The sequence below is a fragment of the Uloborus diversus genome, chromosome 2 (assembly GCF_026930045.1).
Source record: "Uloborus diversus isolate 005 chromosome 2, Udiv.v.3.1, whole genome shotgun sequence".
NCBI classification, from domain to species: Eukaryota; Metazoa; Arthropoda; class Arachnida; order Araneae; family Uloboridae; genus Uloborus; species Uloborus diversus.
In genome coordinates this window covers 149,624,087-149,645,444 of record NC_072732.1, presented here as the reverse complement: position 1 = coordinate 149,645,444, position 21,358 = coordinate 149,624,087, and the positions used below count along the sequence as shown (strand labels likewise).

General features: G+C 33.2%; 1 protein-coding gene across 1 annotated transcript in view; it reads left to right on the top strand.

Annotated features, from left to right (window-relative positions):
- The first annotated feature begins 15,034 nt into the window (after positions 1-15,034).
- LOC129217404 (uncharacterized) overlaps positions 15,035-21,358 on the top strand; it is a 43,994-nt gene continuing 37,670 nt past the window's right edge. Inside the window, exon 1 of the mRNA XM_054851701.1 lies at positions 15,035-15,297. Within this exon, the coding sequence (XP_054707676.1) occupies positions 15,175-15,297 (123 nt within the window). The 5' untranslated portion in view covers positions 15,035-15,174. The remainder of the gene's footprint in view (positions 15,298-21,358) is intronic.

The window sequence follows — 21,358 nt, the reverse complement described above, 5'->3', positions numbered from 1 at the left end:
AAGCAAAATTTATTTCGTACTTTCTTTTGCATTATGATTTGAAGTTGAAGTGTATTTTCTTTTTACCCATTAAAATTTTCATGTTTATTCATTATCTATATATTTATTGCAAATATAATATTTAATGTGTCATGCATGAATTTTAATTTATTTTACTATTTAAGAACTATTTGTGTCGATATTAAAACTCGAACGATATAAAATTTTAATTTAGAGATGTATCGGAGTATTTCATGTAAAAATTAACTATTTTTTTTAATGGATTATAAAAAAATCTAAATTTTTATTCACGGTAGAGCTATTATGAGATGTAAACAAACCGCCTTCACGGGCGGCCATGTTGAATGAGCGCGCAGGCCTTGTGTTAAGATGGCTGTGGTGCAAGCATCGACTACGTCATTGGTCACTACATATTGGTTTCTTGATGGTTCTTCATCCTTTTAGTATCACTGAAAACGGAAGTTTCCACACTGTACTACTCTAAACATTGCTTTGTTTCAGTGCAACTATTCCGCATTTTTCATTAGTTTCTTTCATTCTTCGTTTTAATGTTCATGAGATATAATGGCACCAAAGCATGCATTATTAAATTATTAATATACTGTAACTATATTATTGTTTTATTTACATGTCTCTCTCCCATTGACCATTAATTTTGTACATCGTAAGAGTTTTATGTTAAATAATACAGCTTTTTTTATGCGAGAAACGGTAATATATAGTTAAGAAATGGTTCAAAATAATGTGAGAGGTGTTTACAAATGCCTAAAATTTTTTGGTGTGTTTCTAAATATCCAAATTCATACATTTTTCTACTACGCTAAATTTCAACTTACGCGAGAAGAGTAGTGGAATGCATTCCTCCCGCAAGTCGGAACTTGACTGTATTTTAATTCTCAACACAGTCGCTCCTCCAACTTCAAGCGCTTTGATATGAACCATTTCAAGGTCGACTTTTCACTTCAGCGTGTTAAAGCAGAGGGAGTGAGAGAGGGAGGGAGAAATTATGGACGCGGGGGAATGCCAGAAGCTAGGTTTGAAGAGGAATGGTCGTTTTTGAAGCAGCAACTAAAAGAAAAAGTATCATCGAAAAGTTTATGAAACAGTGAAAGCTTTAACTGGAATTTTTGCAAAAGTAAATTCAAAATTAAACCCTCATTTTGAACCGGATAACCCCACATCAAACCCGGATATCTCTCACATTTTTACCGGATATCCTGCAAAAAACTGTCGGATATCCGGATCCGGAGTGGCTTGCCGGATCGGATACCTCATAGTTCCGGATAGTTAAAAAATCAGCCGGATACTGGATATCCGGTGCATCCCTAGTATGTACAGTAGAATATCAAAAATCTGAATGGGGATCAGGGTTGCCATGCACCGGGAAAACCTGGAATGGTCAGGGAAAATGAAAAATAACAACAGTTCTGGAAATGTCAGAGGATTTTGTTTTATTTTCTGATCATTCTTAGCACAGCGCTATATGATGTCAAGAATAATTTTTTTCCTCCTTATCTTTCCTGCTGCCATTCGTTGTTTTGTAGTTCGGACTTTTTGCTTCCCCCTGAAGTTCTTTTTATAAACTCTCTGGCATTGGCGCGCCATAGAAGTCAGGGCAGACACGTGCAGAAGGTATATTTTGTCTTCGTAGTTATACTATTTTGCAGGCTCTGTCTAAACTCTACGTTTTTACATCGGCAATTCTGAAGTTATTACTAGTTCGAGTTTGCGGCACCTGGCACGTTGCTTTGTCTGTGAGTGCGTCAGTTCTTAATGAGCTGCAATAATCTTTTCATGTTTTATATTATTTCTGTAAATTTAATTAATGAAATCATTTTCTTCAAAACAGTTTTGTTCTGAAAATTTAGCTCATTAGACAATTTTAAATTTTGAAAGTTTCCTTTTTACAGGAGTATCGCTAATCTTTTTGTATTTTGGTAGTGATCTTTAATGACTGTTTCAATGCACTTCCTTCTTTCAAAATAAAAGTAATCCGATTTAAAAAAAAAAATCTGCACATCATAGAATTTTGTGATCATTGCTCATAATTTTACGTTGTGACAAAGGGGATTATGGCCCAAGCTGTGCCATAAAAATTTTTGGGGGAATTTTTATATATTTAAATTCATTTATTGATTCAAATTCATTTATTGATTTATTTTTATTTAAATTATTTATTTAATTTTACTTTATTTTGTGTGTGTATTTCATTGGCAGAGCACAGAACTTTTCTTTCAAAATAATAATAACTAAAAATAAAAAAACAGGTAAATAAATATTTAAAAAATAAATTAATAAAAAAAGGGGTAAAAATTTAAAAAAAAGTGCAAAGGCATTCAGAAATATTGGGGGCGTGGGGGGGGGGCAGCCTTGCTTTATGAGAAACAAGTAGGGCAAAATATGTCCAGCTAAAAGATGCATGATTTTTTTTACAGGCCAAAGTACAGGTGGAAGGTAATAATTGAAAAGGTTTCAGCTTCATAAGTTTTAGTTTAGACTATTAGCAATTAACTTTTTTTTTTTTTTTTGATACAGATGTCACAATTGCTTATTTGGTCGTTCTTTCCATTTGATGTAACGCAGTGGCTCCTCGCGATTGAAAAGAAGATATGCTACATTTACATTATTTCATAATTCTTTATTATAGGAATTTGTTTCATTTTTATTAGTATATATTTTTGATTAGTTCAGCTTGAGTAAATTAAATTTGGTAACCACTTTTTCTAAAGTTTGAAAATGAGGTAAGTTTTATCAAAATTTGAGATGTATATATTAATGTTGCAAAAAAAAAAAAAAAAGAGAGACATTGATAGCCTGGATTTTTTTTCAAAACCACCTGGAAATGTTAGGGAATTTCATTCTTGAAATTCAGTGGCAACCCTGTCCCATGAAATTTCTTTATGTTAAGTTAATAATGAGATTTAGTTCTAGTTCTATAGTTTTGCTTTTTTTTTTGAGTAAATATTAAAATGTTGATCATAAAAGCAAAAATTAATGAATGTTATGTCAGATATGCATCTTGAATTTTATGCTAATTTGATTTAGAGAGCATGAGAATAGTCGTCAATAACTATTGTGCTTCTAACTTTTGCATTTTTTTTCTTTTAAGGTCCAAGTAATTAATGGTTAAGAGAAATCTCTTGTTTTTTTTTCCTTTCTTTTCAATAAAATGTTAAATATAAATGTTCAGTCAACATGCTCAGTTTCGAAATCTTCTTTCTTCCTTGCTTCCTCTTATTTCATTCATCTATTTATTCCCCCCCCCCAGGATGAAACTATCATAATATTAATTTTCTTATATAAATATTAGTGTTTGTTTACACTCTTACAGGGAATTTTTTACACAGAATTGAGTGGCAACCCTGGATTTTTCTGATAAAAAAACCCCTTTGATCACCCCCCCCCCCAAAAAAAAAGGTATTTCTGGCTGAGATAGTGATTTTATGTTATTTACAGACATATTGTATTAACACATTATTTGCTTAAAGACATACTATTTTCCTAAATAGTAATTTCTTGGTTATTTTCGAAAATTTGAATCCCATACAGTCTCAATTTGTTCAGTACCACGTTCTGCCGAAATTGCAAATTAGACGACATGACATGATTTAAAATCAAGCTCTTATCTTTGCCCTAAAACTAAAACAGCAATAAGTATGAAAAACAAAATAGCATTCATTTAGAAACGAAAGCACAACATTTAAGCGATCCAAAATTTGAATTTTTTTTCACATGTTTAAAAAGATTTATGGATCATTCTTCAAAAAGTGTTAACTTTTCTGTCACACGCCTTTTACAGTAAAAACTTGAAAGAACAATTCATTTAACAATGATTTTTAATTTCATCAAAAATGTATCTATTTAAACTTGCAAACAATTTCTTTAATAATAATTTTTATTTAAGTATATTTTTAGTTCACAACAAGGGTGATTTCTCACCTCCATGGCATGTCATATACCTTGTGTGACTGTTTATGTTGCTTAATAACTTGGTTAATTAAAAGTATATACTCATTCATTTATTATTCCTTTCACCGGTGTCTCAAATACTAATTGTTTAACTATATTTATTTTTTTAATATTGTGTTTTCGTTCGTTTTAGTAGGACAAGGAGTCATGTCACACAAATTCTCACCTCCGTTACCTAAACACAAAATGCCATTCCTCATTAACATGTGGTAGTAATGACATCAAATTTTATTTTCCATGATACAAGGCAACCCCCTTGTTTATTTTCAGTCATAGTTGAAGTTGTGTGATTTTTATCGAAAAACAAGAAGATAGATTTTTACTATAAAAACTTAGTGTGGTTATTCTGACTTCTCACCTCCGTGAACTTGAATTTCAGGGATGTAAATCAATATAAAAAAAGAAGTGAACGCGATTTCATATGCTTAACATGTGCAAATTGTAGTAACGAACAAAAAAAAATTCCCTGAAAAAAGTATCTAATAGACCTATATTAATGGAAAATTCCTCACCTCCGTGACAGATCTTGTCAATGTCATTATTTCTGAGGTGAAAATAAATGATGGAGGGGAAATACATCAATAATAGGCATTCTACCAAAATTATAAATTGCCAGTATATCCTCAAATTTACTAAATACTATTTTTTAACGTACATTTGAAACTACTAATTTAGCTGTATTTTGATTAAGATAGCTTAATATTATATTCCTGATAATCATTAAAATAGATGACTGTTTGCACCATTAAAAAAATGAGTACTTTGATATTAAATTGGCCTCGATTTTTAAATATTAAAAATTTTTTCCTTTTTTTTTTAAAATTTCTGTGAACAAGGCATTTTTTAGTTTTTTTTTTTTTTTTTATTTATGAGTAAAATAATTGAAACTTAGCTGGGCCATTTGTTTATGACTACTTCTAGTAGGTAACACTTTCATGTGAGAATTAAAAAAAGAAAACAAAAGGTTTCGAAATTGAAATATATTTGAGTTCAAAAGTTACGTTTTCTGAAAAATGACCCTTATCTTTTTTTTTTTTTTTAATATAGCATCTAAAACCTTCTCTATATGGCTACTGAAGTAAAAACTGTTTTAAAAAAATAGAGCCGCCTGTAATCCTTCTATACTTGCGTTGATTATTTTGGGAAGCTTTAATTGTTGATTCATGGTGCGATTTAAATTGTTACCAAAGCAGTAAATTTTAAAAAATACCCCCTGGGCATGGTAATTTCAAAGAGTACTTGTATAAATTTAACATTTCTACTAGTAACGTGTGTGATTGTGGACAGGATATTGAAAATCCAGAACACTTGTTGTTTCGGTGCAATCGTTTTAACCCCCAGAGAGAAATTCTTATGCGGGAGCTGAGGAAGTTGTCCGTTTCTTGGCCTCCTGTTCCTTCTGCTCTGGTTCAGAGTGTCGAGACTTTTTCTCTTTTTAAACGTTTTATTTATTCAGTTGTTTGACCTTTTTGTATGTGTGTGTGTGTGTTTATTTTTTCTTCTCTATTCGTTGTTAATTGTTTGTATGTTGTGCTCATTTTATTTTGTGTATTTTGTACTGCTGTGCCTCTTACCTTCGGGCCCTATGTGATACTATGTGGTGCATAGGGAGTTACTTTTTGTGTCTAATAAAAAAATAAAAAAAAGGGTACACTTGATCGAGGAAGAACACTTTGCCCACTACCTGCTAGCTCTGAGCAGAAAAAAACGTAAAAACATTATTTTATTGCAGATCTGCAATGGTTCAATCTTGGAGGTCAGCAAAAGAAATGTTCAAAAGGGGGAGGGGGGAGCCCTTGCACCTCATTCCAACTCCGGCAAACTAAAAAAAAAACGTCCTTTACAGTGGAATGTGAAAACAAAATTTCATTTTGCACAGACACTTTATTGCACACAGGTTTTCAAAGTTCTCACAGCAGGGACATGAGGTCAAAAAATTAGGGGCTACATGAAAGAAACGGATCTTACATTTTTTCCAATTGCGCAAAAAGAGTGGTTTTAGCTTCTGGTTAAGAAGAAAACATTACTTGATCCAACCATCAGCAAGGTTAACCTAATTGTAAGTATAACATTCACTAGAAATTCTTTAGATTCGTAGTTTTAAAAGTTTTTTTTAGACAATCTTTGTTTATGTTAGGGGAAAATAGGTTCGGGTGCACCATCTCCACCGTTTTTAGACTTTGAAACTTAAAAAGCGCAACTTTTATCGCCTATGTTAGGCTGGGGGGAGGGGTTATCCCCTGGAAATTTCGGCAATTGTAGCTCTTAAAACGTGTTTTGAGACGAAATTTGAAAAGAATTAATTCAGGGGCTCACCCCCAAAAATTTAAGAATTTCTGAAAAATACATTTTTGACGATTTCAGGTAATGTGAGGGGCAAAAGAGATTTCAGGGTATCTGGCCATTTTTTATAATTGAAAAATTTAAAAAGGCATTTGTAGATTAGCTGTGATCATGTTAGGAACAGGGTCCGATGGAGTCTCTTTCGGAAATTATTTGAACTTGTAACTCAAAAAATGCAGTTTTAGACCTTTGATGATGTTAAGGGTAGAAGAAATTCGGGGATCTATTCTTGGATTTTTTTATACTACAAATGTGATTGTAGACCATTTTTGGTAACGTTCAGAAGTTCTGCAAATTTTTTGAAATTGATTCTCCAAAAGCATAATTTTCGTCAACTTTCAATGCTGTTATATGGAAGAGTTTTCGGTGGTTCTCGAAAAATATATTTGAAAATGAAGTTTTTAAAATGAGATTCAAGCAATGGAGTAAGGGACGCTTTCTGGAAACTTTTCATAGTTGGCTTTTAAAACGTTGTTTTTAGGCGATCTCGGAGACTCTCCCCGAAAATCTTTCCGAAATTAAAGCCCTAAATTCGAAATTTTACACGATCTTCAGTTATATTAGGGATAGAGAGACGGTTCGCGGGGGACCTCTAAATTTTTTTCATATCGAAATCCGAAAAACAAAACTTAAGACGGTCTTTAATGAAGAAACTGGTAGGGAAGAGGGGGGGGGGGGGGCACGAAGTGAGGCCATATGTTAGCTTAGTCGGAAAGTGGGGGCCCGGCGACACTGAAGCAAGAAAAACAAACAAGCAAAAAAAAACTGAAGAAGCGAAGAACAAATTTTTTTTGTTCAAAAGATCTCGGCGATGACCCACATTCCCTCTCACATTTTGATTTGGACAATTTTTCGTTTAATTTGAATACTGTAACCCCTTGTTATATCACTCTTTTCTTCTGTCTTCCGAAATATTAAAGTACTAGTTTGTCGCGAACCGAAGCAAAAACGCGTCTTACCGAGACTTATTTTCCCAATACCGGCAATTTTAACATGGTGATTCAATGATTAACTCTATAAATATCGCCAACTTGGCGATATATCGCCAAGTTGACAACAAAACATGACGACCAAAAGTTTGACAATATATCGCCAAATTATAAAATCATTTGAGTTTGAATTGAAATTAACACTGATTTTCCCGCAAAAATGTGTAAAAGACCCTTTTTGGAACATCTGAGTGCAACCAAAAGGGGAGGTGCACAACTACCCCACTTAGAGTGTCTTCATACCGAATTTTAACCTTCTACGACATACCGTTTTGCGAGAAGCATATGTACATTTTTTTTCCGGAATAGGTTACGGTAAACAAGGTTTAAATGCCTAAACCGATATGTAATTTGTTATAAACTAAGGGGCTCCACCCCCTGCTCGTTGATACTCACCAACCCCCGAAGATTGCTTTGCAATCTTATTTGATATCGCAAGATTTAAATATAGTCCAGTCATCTGGTAGTTTTATCTGGAAAGTTTTCCGGGAGTTTTGAAAATTGGTAATTTTATAGATTTTGATGTGCTTTTTTCGAATTTCCACTTTGCCACCTTGTATCTTTGCCGCTCGCGTCGCCATATTGAAAAAATGGCGTCTAAAAGCGGTATTTGGATGATTTCTCCGTTCTGACTTATTTTACGATAAAAACATATTTTACAAAATTAAACTAGAGAAAATTTCCTACAATTTATGTCACAACAATTTTTTCGTAAAATAAATAGCTTCGGCGTACGAGCGCCGCAAAGTATTATTAAACACGCGTTATCGCAGAATAAGTCGTTCCACACTACTTTGAGGTTTAGTTATCATAACACATCGAGGAAACGCAGAGTTTAATTAATAAGCATATAGTACAAACACAAATTCTATCGATTTACAAGTTAATTTACTAACTGCATAAAAACTCACAATCCACAAATTAAAATTCTTTTTGTGGTAGAAATGAGCGAGAGGAAAAAGGCAATACGGAAACCAAATTCCATTTCAGTTATTTCTTCCTATCTGCACTAAAACACCGAAATAGACTCTTCCAACCAGGCGCCACGTGAATTCCCCCCTCTCTCCCTTTCCGAAATTTCTACCGGTCATCAGTGTACTTGTTACGAAAAAATTATTGAAAAAATTTCGTCTAAAAGCGGTATTTTGACTATATCTCCTTTCTGACTTATTTTACGACAAAAAAATCATATACAAAATTAATTTATCCATTATATATATTAATTTACATACAAAATTAAACAAGAAAAATTTCCTACAATTTATATCATAAAGGCTTTTTTTTTAGCCTACTTTTCCAGTAAAAGTCAGAAAAAGAAGGAAAAAAGCATGAAGGAAGTCTTAATGCATCTTAAAAATATCGCAAAAAACAAAAAAAAAAAGTCAAAAATAAATAAAATAATTAAATAAATATTGAAAAATTAAAAATTGGAAAGTAGGGTATTGAAATGGGGGAAAATGTCTGTCGGTCTGTCTGTCTGCCCCCCCCCCCAATAACTTTTGAATGAATAGTTCGATTCGAACAATTTTTTTTTTTTTGTTCGAAAGATCTCGGCGAGGGCACCTCATTCCCACATTTCACTTTTTGATTTGAACTATTTTTTGTTCAATTTTGAACAGTTCAAAAGAACTTAACATTAGCGCCTACGGGGAAATTCAAGGCAATTCCGAACGTGAAGCGAATTTGCTTCAAACAAACTTTGTAGGAAAAAGCTTTTGATGAAAAACTTGTACATAAAATATCTTTTTGATTTGAACAATTTTCCGTTCAATTTTGAGCAGTTCAAATCCCTTAACATTAGCGCCGACGGGGAAACTGAAAGTCAATGTAGATTCCGTACTTGAAGGCGGATTTTTTTCAAACAAATTTTGTTGGAAATAGCTCTTGACGCCAAACTCCAGACTTCGACTCCGAGAATTTAGGGCACTTGACTCCGACTCTGACTCCTATTCCCGACAATTAATCGGACTCCGACTCCCCGACTTCGACTCTGACTTCGTAGCTTTGGCAAAAATGTATACACGGAGGACAAATGACTGACTCCGATTCTTAGATATTCAACTCCGACTCCTTTACCCCAAAATGAGATTGACTCCGACTCCGCAGCTATGGTTTTGACTGTGAAATATTTATTGTTGATCTGACTTGTTTTTATTTTTACGCTTAAGTTTTAACTTAGGTATTCAGTTTTCGGCGAATAAACTCGAAGTCATTTATGTTTCTACATAAAGATATACGCAGACGATTTTTTTTTTTTTTTTACAATGAAAATTATTTTTTTAAGTTGACATTTTATTTTTTTTATTTATTTTGGTAAGTGCATTAATTCATTTAAAAAATTGTTTTTGGCAACAGGGGAAAAAGAAACGATTTCTTTTTTTTTTTTTTTTTTTGATGTATTTATTTCAATGAGCTTATTAATTTTAATTATTATTTTTTCATTTTGAAAGCTGTTAAAGATTTTTTTTAATGGAAAAAAGTGTATTAGCTGCTTTGTTTAAAAGTTGCTGCTATTTTTTTTTTTTTTTTTTTTTACGCGTTTAATTTTTTTAGATGAGTGAGGAATATTTTATTCTTAGAAATCAGCTTAAAGTATTTTAAAAATATGTTTGAAAAAATTTGCGATTTTAGCTATTTTTAAGAAGGATGATCAGGTACTAGAAAGTAGTATGGGTTACGGGAAAGTAGGCTCGTCTAGTTCTAGACAGAACTTCTTGTTTAATATTGTGGTCAAACAAGCCACAGAAGATGCAGACACTTTAATAATCAATACTGCGATAAGTGTTTCTTCAGCATTCGGTTCCATAATTGTTGTAGGCGAAGATGTAGATCTTCTTATTCTTTTGACAGCTCTATCTAAGCGATCAAACATACATATGCTCAAACCAGAAAAAGGAAAAATTTCGCAACAAATATATACAACTGACAGTATCATAGATAAGACAGTCGTAGATCATATTTTATTCTTGCATGCTTTTAGTGACTGTGATACAACATGTGCTTTTTTCAATCAAGGAGAAACGAAATTTACTAACGTATTACGAAAAAATCCAAATTTTAGTGAGTCTATTAAAGAGTTTAAAAATCCAAATGCTGATCCAGAGATTATTGCTAAAGCTGGAGAAGACTTCTTTCTTGACTTATACTGTTTCAGTGAAGTGAGAAGCAAAAAACGCAAGAAAAACATGACTTTAAACGCCTACAGATATGAGTGCTTTGTAAAATCCGCATATAAAAGTAAATTTAATATTTCGTCGTTACCTCCAACAGAAGCAGCAGCAAGACAACATTCTTTTCGATCTTATCACCAGATTCAGCAGTGGTGTAGGAATGAAAAAAACCCAGAGCAGTGGGGGTGGAATAGAAATAAGAATGGGTTGATTCCTGTTATGACGCTTGACCCTCCAGCTCCGCAAACCTTACTAAGACTTATTTCTTGCAAATGCAAAAAAGGATGTCAAAAAGCCTGTGGATGCAGAAAAGTCGGGTTAAAATACTCCGTTATGTGTACTAATCGTACAGGTGGTAATTGTGAGAATTCGCAAAGTTTATCACATAATAGCGATGAAGAGGAAGAAACGGAGACGGTTTTCGAGCAAACGAATGATGGAATAGAAAACGAAGAAGCTCATGATGATTTGATGATCCCATCGCAGATGATGTCGAAGAAATTGCATGACGTCTCAATCGATACTGAAGACGGTGAACCAGTAACTCTTGGTCGATCAAAAATATCTACGCGAAAATTCTGTTAAATAACACTTTTCGGCGTTCGTACGCATAAATTATTTATTTTGCAAAAAAAAAAACTTTATGATATAAATTGTAGGAAATTTTTCTTGTTTAATTTTGTATGTAAATTAATATATATAATGCCTAAATTAATTTTGTATAAGATTTTTTTGTCGTAAAATAAGTCAGAAAGGAGATATGGTCAAAATACCGCTTTTAGACGCCATTTTTTCAATAATTTTTTCGTAATAAGTATACTGATGACGCAGACTAAAATATTTTATTGAGTTCTACCGGTAGAAATTTCGGAAAGGGAGAGAGGGGGGAATCATCGTTGCGCCTGGTTGGAAGAGTGTATTTCGGTGTTTTAGTGCAGATAGGAAGAAATAACTGAAATAGAATTTGGTTTCCGTATTGCCTTTTTCCTCTCGCTCATTTCTACCACAAAAAGAATTTTAATTTGTGGATTGTGAGTTTTTATGCAGTTAGTAAATTAACTTGTAAATCGATAGAATTTGTGTTTGTACTATATGCTTATTAATTAAACTGCGTTTCCTCGATGTGTTATGATAACTAAACCTCAAAGTAATGTGGAACGACTTATTCTGCGATAACGCATGTTAAATAATACTTTGCGGCGCTCGTACGCCGAAGCTATTTATTTTACGAAAAAATTGTTGTGACATAAATTGTAGAAAATTTTCTCTAGTTTAATTTTGTAAAATATGTTTTTATCGAAAAATAAGTCAGAACGGAGATATTATCAAAATACCGCTTTTAGACGCCATTTTTTCAATATGGCGGCGCGAGCGGCAAAGATACGAGGTGGCAAAGTGGAAGTTCGAAAAGAGCACATCAAAATCTATAAAATTACCAATTTTCAAAACTCCCGGAAAACTTTCCAGGTAACCCCTTTTTTTCCGACCAAATGACTGGACTAATAGTCTATTAGAAAGAATCAAATTAAAAGATGCGTCACGAATTCCATTTCGAACAAAATGAAAATCCCCCTCTCTCTCCCGTACAAAATAGAGTTTAAGTAAAGAGCTCACAATTAGATCACATCCCTCATCAACTCGAAGAAAAAATAACTTTATAGAAACATACATAACCGTATATTTTGCTCTTTAGCTCCGGGCTTGAATTAAGTTAAGCATAAAACTTTTCGCTAAAATAAAAACTCTTATATCTACAGTTCTAACTTATTGTGAGAAAATCAGATTAAGATTTATTTGATGCAGAAAAAAAAGCCTCTTTCGAACGACGTAGAATGTTAAGGGATGTGAGAAATCATTCATCCTTTTAATAGGCAATTTGCGTGAAATTTTAGCTAAAAAAATTAATTACAATAAAAAACTAATTCGAAATTTAAAATATAAAGCCCTAGGTGCAAACCCCCGGGGCACGAAGTAGTTTTGTACAAAATTTCAAGGCTAAAGATGTTATCGGGTCTCCTGGACGCAGATCTGCCATAAACAGAATTTCAATTTCTTTGACGTTATTTTTTATTTTTTTTAAAGCAAACGAGTTAATTGCAAAATAAATTTCAGGATTTAAAATATAAAATTGTTCTTACAAGTATCTAGAAAGTCACCTGTCAAGGTATGACGGGTGAAAATTGCTTTTACACTTCTACATTTGAACGAAGCAATTGCCTGTTTGGTGATATTTTGAAATTTTAACCTTAACTCCAGTGGATTAACCCTAAACTCCAGAGGAGAGCGTTAATTTTCAACCTTTTTTTTTTTTTTTTGATTCGCAACTCTAGAACTCGAATACGCTACCTTGTGGTGATTAACAATACTGAAGAAAAAGGTAAAACATTCCATTCCACGTGTTTTCTTCGCGGTAAATTACAGGTTTCAGACAGTTCATGATGGAATGTAATTTCAGAAGAATAGAAAAGAAAGCTTCCCACAAACACGATGAAAAATTACTGTCATTCACTAAGCGTCAAAGCAAGTTATAAGTTACGGCATTTGTTTACCTATTTCATCCGCCATTAGACAGTGGCTGCAGTGCCCCCTATAGTTTATTGGAGTTGCGAATTCTTCATTCACCTAAAATGACTGTCTTACCAGTAAAAAAGTTAAGTTACCGGATCCAATTCAGTCTTTGAGAAAAAGGCATTATATTGGTTATAACATTAATATTGGAGTTTGTGTTTCATAAATCGATTACCTATTGTTTGAATTATTTCATCCGTTGTTCGTTGTAGTGAACGTGATAACTCGAAAGGCATTTTCCACTGCTGAGCCAAGATTTTCATGTTTTAAGTTAGGCGAACTCCCTAATTTTCGAAAGAAATCGATTTTGAGATTTTGAAAAATTTAGAGCCCCAGTATTCTTAACAAACCCGTAATTTTTATTTAAATTGACGAACTATTGAGAAAACAAGAAGAAATTTACAAAACTCAATTGCACTGATTATAACTAAAATTTCCTTTTTCTTTCTTGATTTTCTCATAACCACGTTTTCAAAGTTTTTATTGACGTCAACAGCTCTAGCGAAAAAAATATAAACGTTAAAGATTTGGAACTTTGCAAAAATTGTAATTGAATATGTTACTGTGATATAAACCTCGAAAAGTTAATGTACATTCAATATGTGGTTTTAAAAGAATGATCAATTCAACTAGGAGGCAAAAAGCACTTTTTTCCTGGGAATTTATCAAAATTTGCCCATAAAACCAGTTTTAGTTAATTAGTTCTAAATTGGAGGGTTATATCACTCTCTGGTATCTAACGAAGAGATCGATACAAAATGTTTTAAAAAATTATGAAAAAGTGAATGCACTGGAAGAGTTCAGGAAAATGTAGTTTTTTGCTAAAAATGTGGCTTTTCTATTGAAAAAAAAACTATAGAATTTTTTTTTCAACAAATAAGTATTCAAAATATGTTGTTTATGTCATATTTGATAATCGTCTTAAGATTTAGAGAGGTATAATGACTATTGTAGGAAAAAAATATTTTTTGTGTTCGCCTACCTAAAGACTTTTCCAGAATTCTTTTAATAACAATCTTTCTTTTCATCTTCGGACTTTTTTCTTTGATTATTTAGCGGCTATTTTATAGCTCCCGCGGGGGGCGGGGGGTGCACAGTTTAGTAAACACTGCCTATCGAGTCTTACTAAAATACACGCCTCTAAAGTTTAAAGCATACATTCCTAAGGATTCACTACTGTGGTTTTTCCTGTGTACCTTGCTGTAAAAAAGCAAGGTTTTGAGATGTAATCATTTGAAACACGTTTTAGTCCAGAGCCCGACTAACTAAAAACGAGACCCTAGGTCCACGTTAATTTCGAGGCTTCCTGAAGACTCTGCAGTGGTTGATTTACAAGTATATATGGCCCTTCGGGGTGTTCTTTTTGGGCCTCTTTGTCTATCACAGAACTCTATGTATAAATTATTTATTATGCGCATTATGAATCCCCTTTCAGGTCCCTCATAATTGTGTCAAAGAAAAATTCGTTACTGGCTGAATTAATAAAAATTCCTCTTTAAGAAATTTTTTTTACAACTAACAAGTAATAATTTTTTATTATTATTTCAAAAATACATGTATTTGTCATGTAATTACAATGCTATGCATAGTTCTTTAAGTAATTTGGGGCCCCTTAGGAAAATGGGACCCCAGGCCCTGGCCTGGTATTCCTGTGCGGTAATCAGGCCCAATGTTAATCTCTTTTTTTATTCATCTCGGATAGCTGCAGTTTCCTTTTTAACTCTCCGCTCCAATCAGTGCCGGATCTACGTTTTTTTTTTTTTTCGAGATGGGGCAAAAGCTTGATACTGCCACCCATAACACATCTTCCTTCCAAATTTTATATCGAGTTTCAACGGAAAAAACAGAAAAATTATGAAATTATTGCCCTCCCGCTCTCCCAGAAGCTGCCGCGCCAGGCAAGGGCCCCAGCTTGCACCTTTTAGATCCGGCACTGCCTCTTATTGAGGGCACACAAAAAAGGGTTCGGAAACCCACGTTTTTCGTTCAATAAACTTTCTTTACATTCAAGATTTGTTTGGAATCACCAGATGGCACCACTACGGAAAGACCTTCTTCCCATGAATCAAGGGAAGAGTCATGATCATTAGCGGTTCGTTGGAACATAGAACTTCAAAGAATTAGAAATTTCGATCATGACCGCACGTCGTAGGTATGTACCTCCTCCCGATTCCGAAAATGAAGATCTGCCATTCGGCGGGAAAGTTGTTTTAGCTAAAAGAAAGAAACCGCAGAGTTGGATCTATACCATTCTTGAAGTAAGTCCCATTGTTGTTAATTAGTTCAGCAATTAAATCTTTTCAACTGGAATTTGAATCAGGAGTATTTAAAACAAAATTTACTTTTCAGAAACATGAAAAAGATAGAAGCTCCCCCCCCCCTTTCTTTGAATAAAATCGAGAAAACTAAAAGCACAAGATTTATAATATTTAAAATGAAATCGAGAAAACACATTTTAATGGGACATATTACATGTATGTGACATCGCGTTGATCGATTTAAAAAGCGATCAGAAAATAATTTTCAAGTAAATAAGCTATTTTCTAGGGGGTGTCCATCACCCCTCTCCGCCGTCCTCTCAAATGCTACGACGAAACACCACTCCCCAAGAACGAGAACCCCCAAACAAAATAACGAAATTTTCTTTATTACACTCAACAAGAACAAATATTAAACTAAAAAAAAAAAAAGACTCTGACTGCCGACTTCATATTAAAATGAACTTCACAGATCAGAACAGTCATAAAATTTAAAAAAATTTCTAGATGACATACGGAAAAGGGAAGATAATCACAACTACTAAATTTTCTTAGTCGCAGCAGAATCGAGTATCGCAAATTCTTTTAAAAGCCTTTCTTATATCGTCGCCTCAAAGCAACAGTAGGATATCTTACTGTTATTTTTGGAATTAGATGTCTTACTGTTGCTCTGAGGCGATGATATGCTAAAATGAATTACAAGTATTTTACTTGAAAACAAATAGGAACTGGAAACATATTCGCAATTCTCATAAATTGTAGGAGGCGTTGCAGTCTCTGGCTAATGGCGGCTGAAAGAGGTAAAACAAACAAATGCTGTAACTTAAAACCTGCCTTTAAACTTAGTGAATGACCAGTAATGTTTCATTGTATACAGTGGTTTTTTCTTTCCTATCCTTTTGAAATTATATTGCTCCAAACTGTATGAAACCTATACACAACAAAGCCTATATCTCACAACTATATTTCAAACGTGGAACTGAATGTTATACCACTTTTAAATCATCGTAAGGTAGCGCGTTTAAGCCCCTAAAATTGCGAATAAAAAACTAAGTCATTAAGTCTAGTCGGCCATCAATGACATCTTTACCAATCGCGACATATAATGGTTTAAATTGTATTTAATTCCTCTAAGAACTGGTTACAATTCGAATTCTAACTTAGAAGTTCCAAACAAATTCCATCAGATGCAAAAAAAAAAAATTAAAAAAAATCGTTCTTTCGATTGGTACCAACATGTTAAACGTGTATGTCAGTTTTCACAACCAAAATTGCGTAATAACGCTGATTTTAGAGGCTTTAAATCAGGCACGTAGCTAGAACTTTGTTAAGGGGGGGGGGGTCCAAGGTTGCACGAACTTCAAAAGAGGAGGCATGCTAAAGCAGAATTAGTAGCTGATAATTACACAAGACTAAGATAAATTCAATTAAAACTGATCATTAAAATATGATAATTAACTAAAATTAATTAAATAATTGAAATAATAGAGTCATTAGTTAAAATTAGTTAACAAAAAGTTTATATTAAGTGGTAATCACATACAAAGTTTCCAAATATGGGTGAACCTCTGTCCTCCTGAAAATAAGTGATATATTTTCTATTAATAAAAAGGGCACAAGAAAAGAAAAACGGAAAACGAAAACTGTTCTAGAAATTACTTGGAAATTGCATGCGATAATTTAATAGAATATTAAAGCTTTGTAATATATTTCAACAAAATATGTACATATGTACTTATGCCATTTTATTTGAAAACTAGAAAGTCAACCGTCAAGGCATGACGGGGGAAAATTGCTTCAACTCTTCTTCATTTGAACGAAGCAATCAGTGGCGCCGACTCCATGGGGTCTGAGGGGGCCCGAGCCCCCTCAAATCTATTTTTGAGAGAGCAGAGCCCCCTCAATAAATCAAGAAAATTATTAGTTATATTATGCTTTCTAAAACTCATAAATTTATCTTTTATTTTCTTTGTTTGAAGATAGTTTACCTTGTAAAATACATTCAGTAATGAGTTAAAACAAATAATTATTACGGTTGTGTAAGCAGGTTAACTGAAAACGAGTGGTGTGAATAATGATAGTGTTACAGTGCTGCGGGTACTGTAAAAATTTGTCCCAGTGCGCGAAATTACAGGTCAAGTCTGTTGCCGGTGGGCAGCGCTGCGCACTTAAGTGTTGCTGATCCGAAAAAAATACATGAGAGTTTGATTTGCATATAAAATGGGAGGAATGATAGTTTTGAATACTTTTGGGAATTGTGTTTAAAAGAAAGACTTCACAAAATGATGATCCTTCCCTTCCTCGGAATTGACGTATACCATCAAAGAAGTGAAAACAACGAAGGCAGCTCACCGCACACTTTCAAAATCCAAAAGGAATGCAGTTGACTCCCGCTACTTATGCGAAATGGCTATAACGCGATTTTTTCTCCAGTATTCAGACCTAACGCGAATTCCTCACCTGCAACAGGAAAATTCTTGGAAAGAAATTGTGGTCTGCTCATATCGGCTTTGTTATTGGCAACTAAAAAAAGTTTTTTTTTTTTTTTTGTGAATGGTTCTTTATCCTTTTAGCATCGCTGAGAGTGGAAGTTCCCTTTTCATTTTAAATGCGAAAGTTAATGAAATATAATGACACCTAAGAGCGCTGTTTCATCTAAAGTTTGCGAAGATAAAAAGAGAAAGTTTCTGACAATTAAAGAAAAGCTAGAGCTTCTTGCAAAGCTGAAGCTCAACTAAAAAATGCGTTGAAGTTAGCACGAGAATTAGGTATGAGTGAATCTTCCATGCATACAATTACAAATCAAGAAAAGGAAAAAATTCACCGAGTAGTGTCTTAGTAAAATGCAAAAATTTATGAAAATGGAAACTGGCTCATGTATTGTGTACAAATATCATTAATGGATCGACTGTACAGTACAACTAAAGATGCATTTTTTGCTTTTATTACTATATACTGTGCCTATCGTATGCCGGTTTATTTTTTCTTTCTTTCCCATTGATCATTCATTGATTTTGTACATCGTAGCAGTATTTTATGTTGAGTAAAACGGGTTTTTTTTTTTAAAAAACAAGTAAACATTCAGTTCTTTATGTAAGAAACAGTAATGTACAGTTAGTTAAGAGATGGTTTTTAAGTTTGAGGGGGGTGTTTACAATTGTCTAAAATAATTCGGTACGTTTATAAAAAAAAAATTTACACGTACCCTTTCCACAACGCGAAATTTCGACTTACGCGAGGGGTCTTGGAATGCATCCCTCGCGTAAGTCGGGACTCGACTGTACTACAAGGCAATATATATTGAGGTTTGTAAAATGGTGCAATTTTGCTCTATTGGGCGATTTACATCAACTGGAGTCACACAGGACATTGCAGTTGAACAAGAGTGCTTGCTTTTATTAAACAGAGGTGAAACATTTTGAAAAATCAACTGAGTTTTTAAATGACCTAGACATTGAGAGACTGCGTTTATGCTTGAATATGTTAGCCGATATCACTAATGAAAAACAACGGTCTTAAAAAGTGTACGTAAATTAAATTACCTTTTTACAAAAATGCTGTGTGTGTTCGTATTTATTTTTTCCTTTTTTCAAAACCAAAAAATATGTGTCGGGCTTGTCGAGTTTTCGGGGTTCTAATGTTGATTATTTGACTTTAAAATGCTTTAAAAAAAACTTTAAAACTAATATTTTTCATCTCAAATTTAGAAAATTTCCTGCGGCATGTCCCCCCCCCCCTTTCCACCCATTATTTTTTAAGTCGGAGTCTCTGGGAGTGCCCTTCAATGCAAGTCAAGCGCCCTACCTTTTCCATGCCTAGCTACGGCAATGCATGACTCCCCATAAAATAGAACAAAGAAATGTCTCTTCTTAAGACAAGTGGCATGATCTAGTTGAACCAGAAAAATTTGTATACCAATTTTTTGATTGTTTTACTTTGAAAACGCCATGTCACATACTGTTTGTTTAAATTATACACACCAGAAAATATGTAAATTGGCATTTTCAAGGCACAAATATCGACTTTTATTTGGGGGGGGGGGGGAACCTCCGTGGCATTACATAACCGCCTAAACCCCCAGTGATGACTGCCCAGCCCCCTCAATAATTTTTCCAAGTCGGCGCCCCTGGAAGCAATTGCCTGGTTGGTGATATTTTGATAGTTGAAATTTTAACTCTAACACCAGTGGATTAACCCTAAACTCCAGTAGATAGCGTTCATTGTTTTCGTTTCTTCATTCCTCTGATATGACACAGTCTTATCAGTAAAACTGTTCAAGTTACCGGATCGAGTTCAGCCTTGTCACAATAAAGCCTTTCCTTGCATGTTAAACATTACCAAAACATATTATCGAATTACATATCATGCCGTGGTGCGAATTCATTGTTGAAACACGCGGGTTACTCGATCATCGGCATTATTTATATGAGGATAAATAAATCTATATCTATGGAGTCGAATGTATAACTATATGAATGTTACATAACGTAACCCTGTTCGATTTGAACAACATTTCAGGCAAAATCCCACAACTCTCTCAACGAAAATATTAACAAGGTTTCATTTAAAAAGCTTGAATTAGTTTTTATTTATTTACATTTATAATATTCTTTTGATACCACGAAATAGAATGATATTTCCAGTCTTATCCGTTTTCTAATTATCATTCCTAATCATCAATTAAAAGCTTGAACAAACTATTAACTCTTTGGGGGACGGAGGCTTCCTTTGTTGCAACCATTTTTTATATATATATTTTTTCTTTCTTCAGGAAAAGGCGTAGTGCCGTTTTTTATCATTATTTTTTTCCTTCTAACGGGGCTGTGTTAGAGGCTTTAGCCTTTTGCGGAACAAGTGCGAACCAACGATATGACATCCAGTCATTCATATGCCACCATTAAGACGCGGATGTGAATGTCACAGAAAAATTTGATGCCCAGTTTCCACCAGATGGAGACACCTGAGCTCTCTTCGATGCGAAACTGCAAAAGGAATTTAATTTTGTCAGGAGTATTCACAGTCAAACGATCTAAGGGATCTTTTATATGCCGATTAATGGAATGTATACCTAATGAATTAAATTAAGCATCTGTGTAATTTTATTTTAACAACATGTTGTTAATTTTAATAACAATACATATCATATTTTACGACGCAGGTAATGATTTTTTTTCTTCAATACGATGTTAGCAAAACATTCTATTGCAAGAAATAGTAAATATCTTTAGCTTGAAGAAAATAAGTGTTCAAAAAAAAAAAAAAAAAGGCAATATATAAAAGAAAAGCTCAAAAACATTTACCTCGTATTCACCTTTTTTGTTTCTTTGCTTGTAACGCAGTAAATAGCGGTAATTTTCACCTAGTAATTTATAGTTAAATGCACATGCCTGTTTTTTGTTAATTTAATGCTACCTTCACAATTTACTAAAGATGGATGCATAGATGCTAATTAAATAACTCCTTAGTACAAAGCCAGTGAATAACAATCAGAAAATGTATTCCAATGATGCAAATACAAATATGTTTTATGGAACAACATCGAATAAGATTTTTTTTCGTCAATTAAAAACTAACTGTTTTTCTTTTGGGATCATAGAATCACAATTCAGTAAGATTTAAAAGTAATAATTTCTAATAAATTACTTATTACATGCGTTAATATGGCCGAACTTGTAAATTCATTAACTGATCACAGTAAAATATTCAAGTAATTTTCAATATAATTTTTCTATAAAATTTTGATACCGTAAAAAGTTTGTTACATCAACTTCAAGTTTTATTTATTAATTTATTTTACCTTCAAACACGAATTTTTTTTGGGCATTTAATATGTTCCATGATCATGCTTAAATATTGGGAGGAAAACATCAGTAAAAAATCTACGTAATTTGTTACTCAGAAAGGAGAGAGATGTTAAAAGTAATCTAAAAGTTCAAATAAAATTTTTATCAAAATATAAAATGAATCTGAAATGAACCATGCCAAAAATATAGAGTTAAAATGCAAAAAAAAAAAAAAATCAATAATTATTTTTTGTCATCCTCAAACACACGAAATGTGT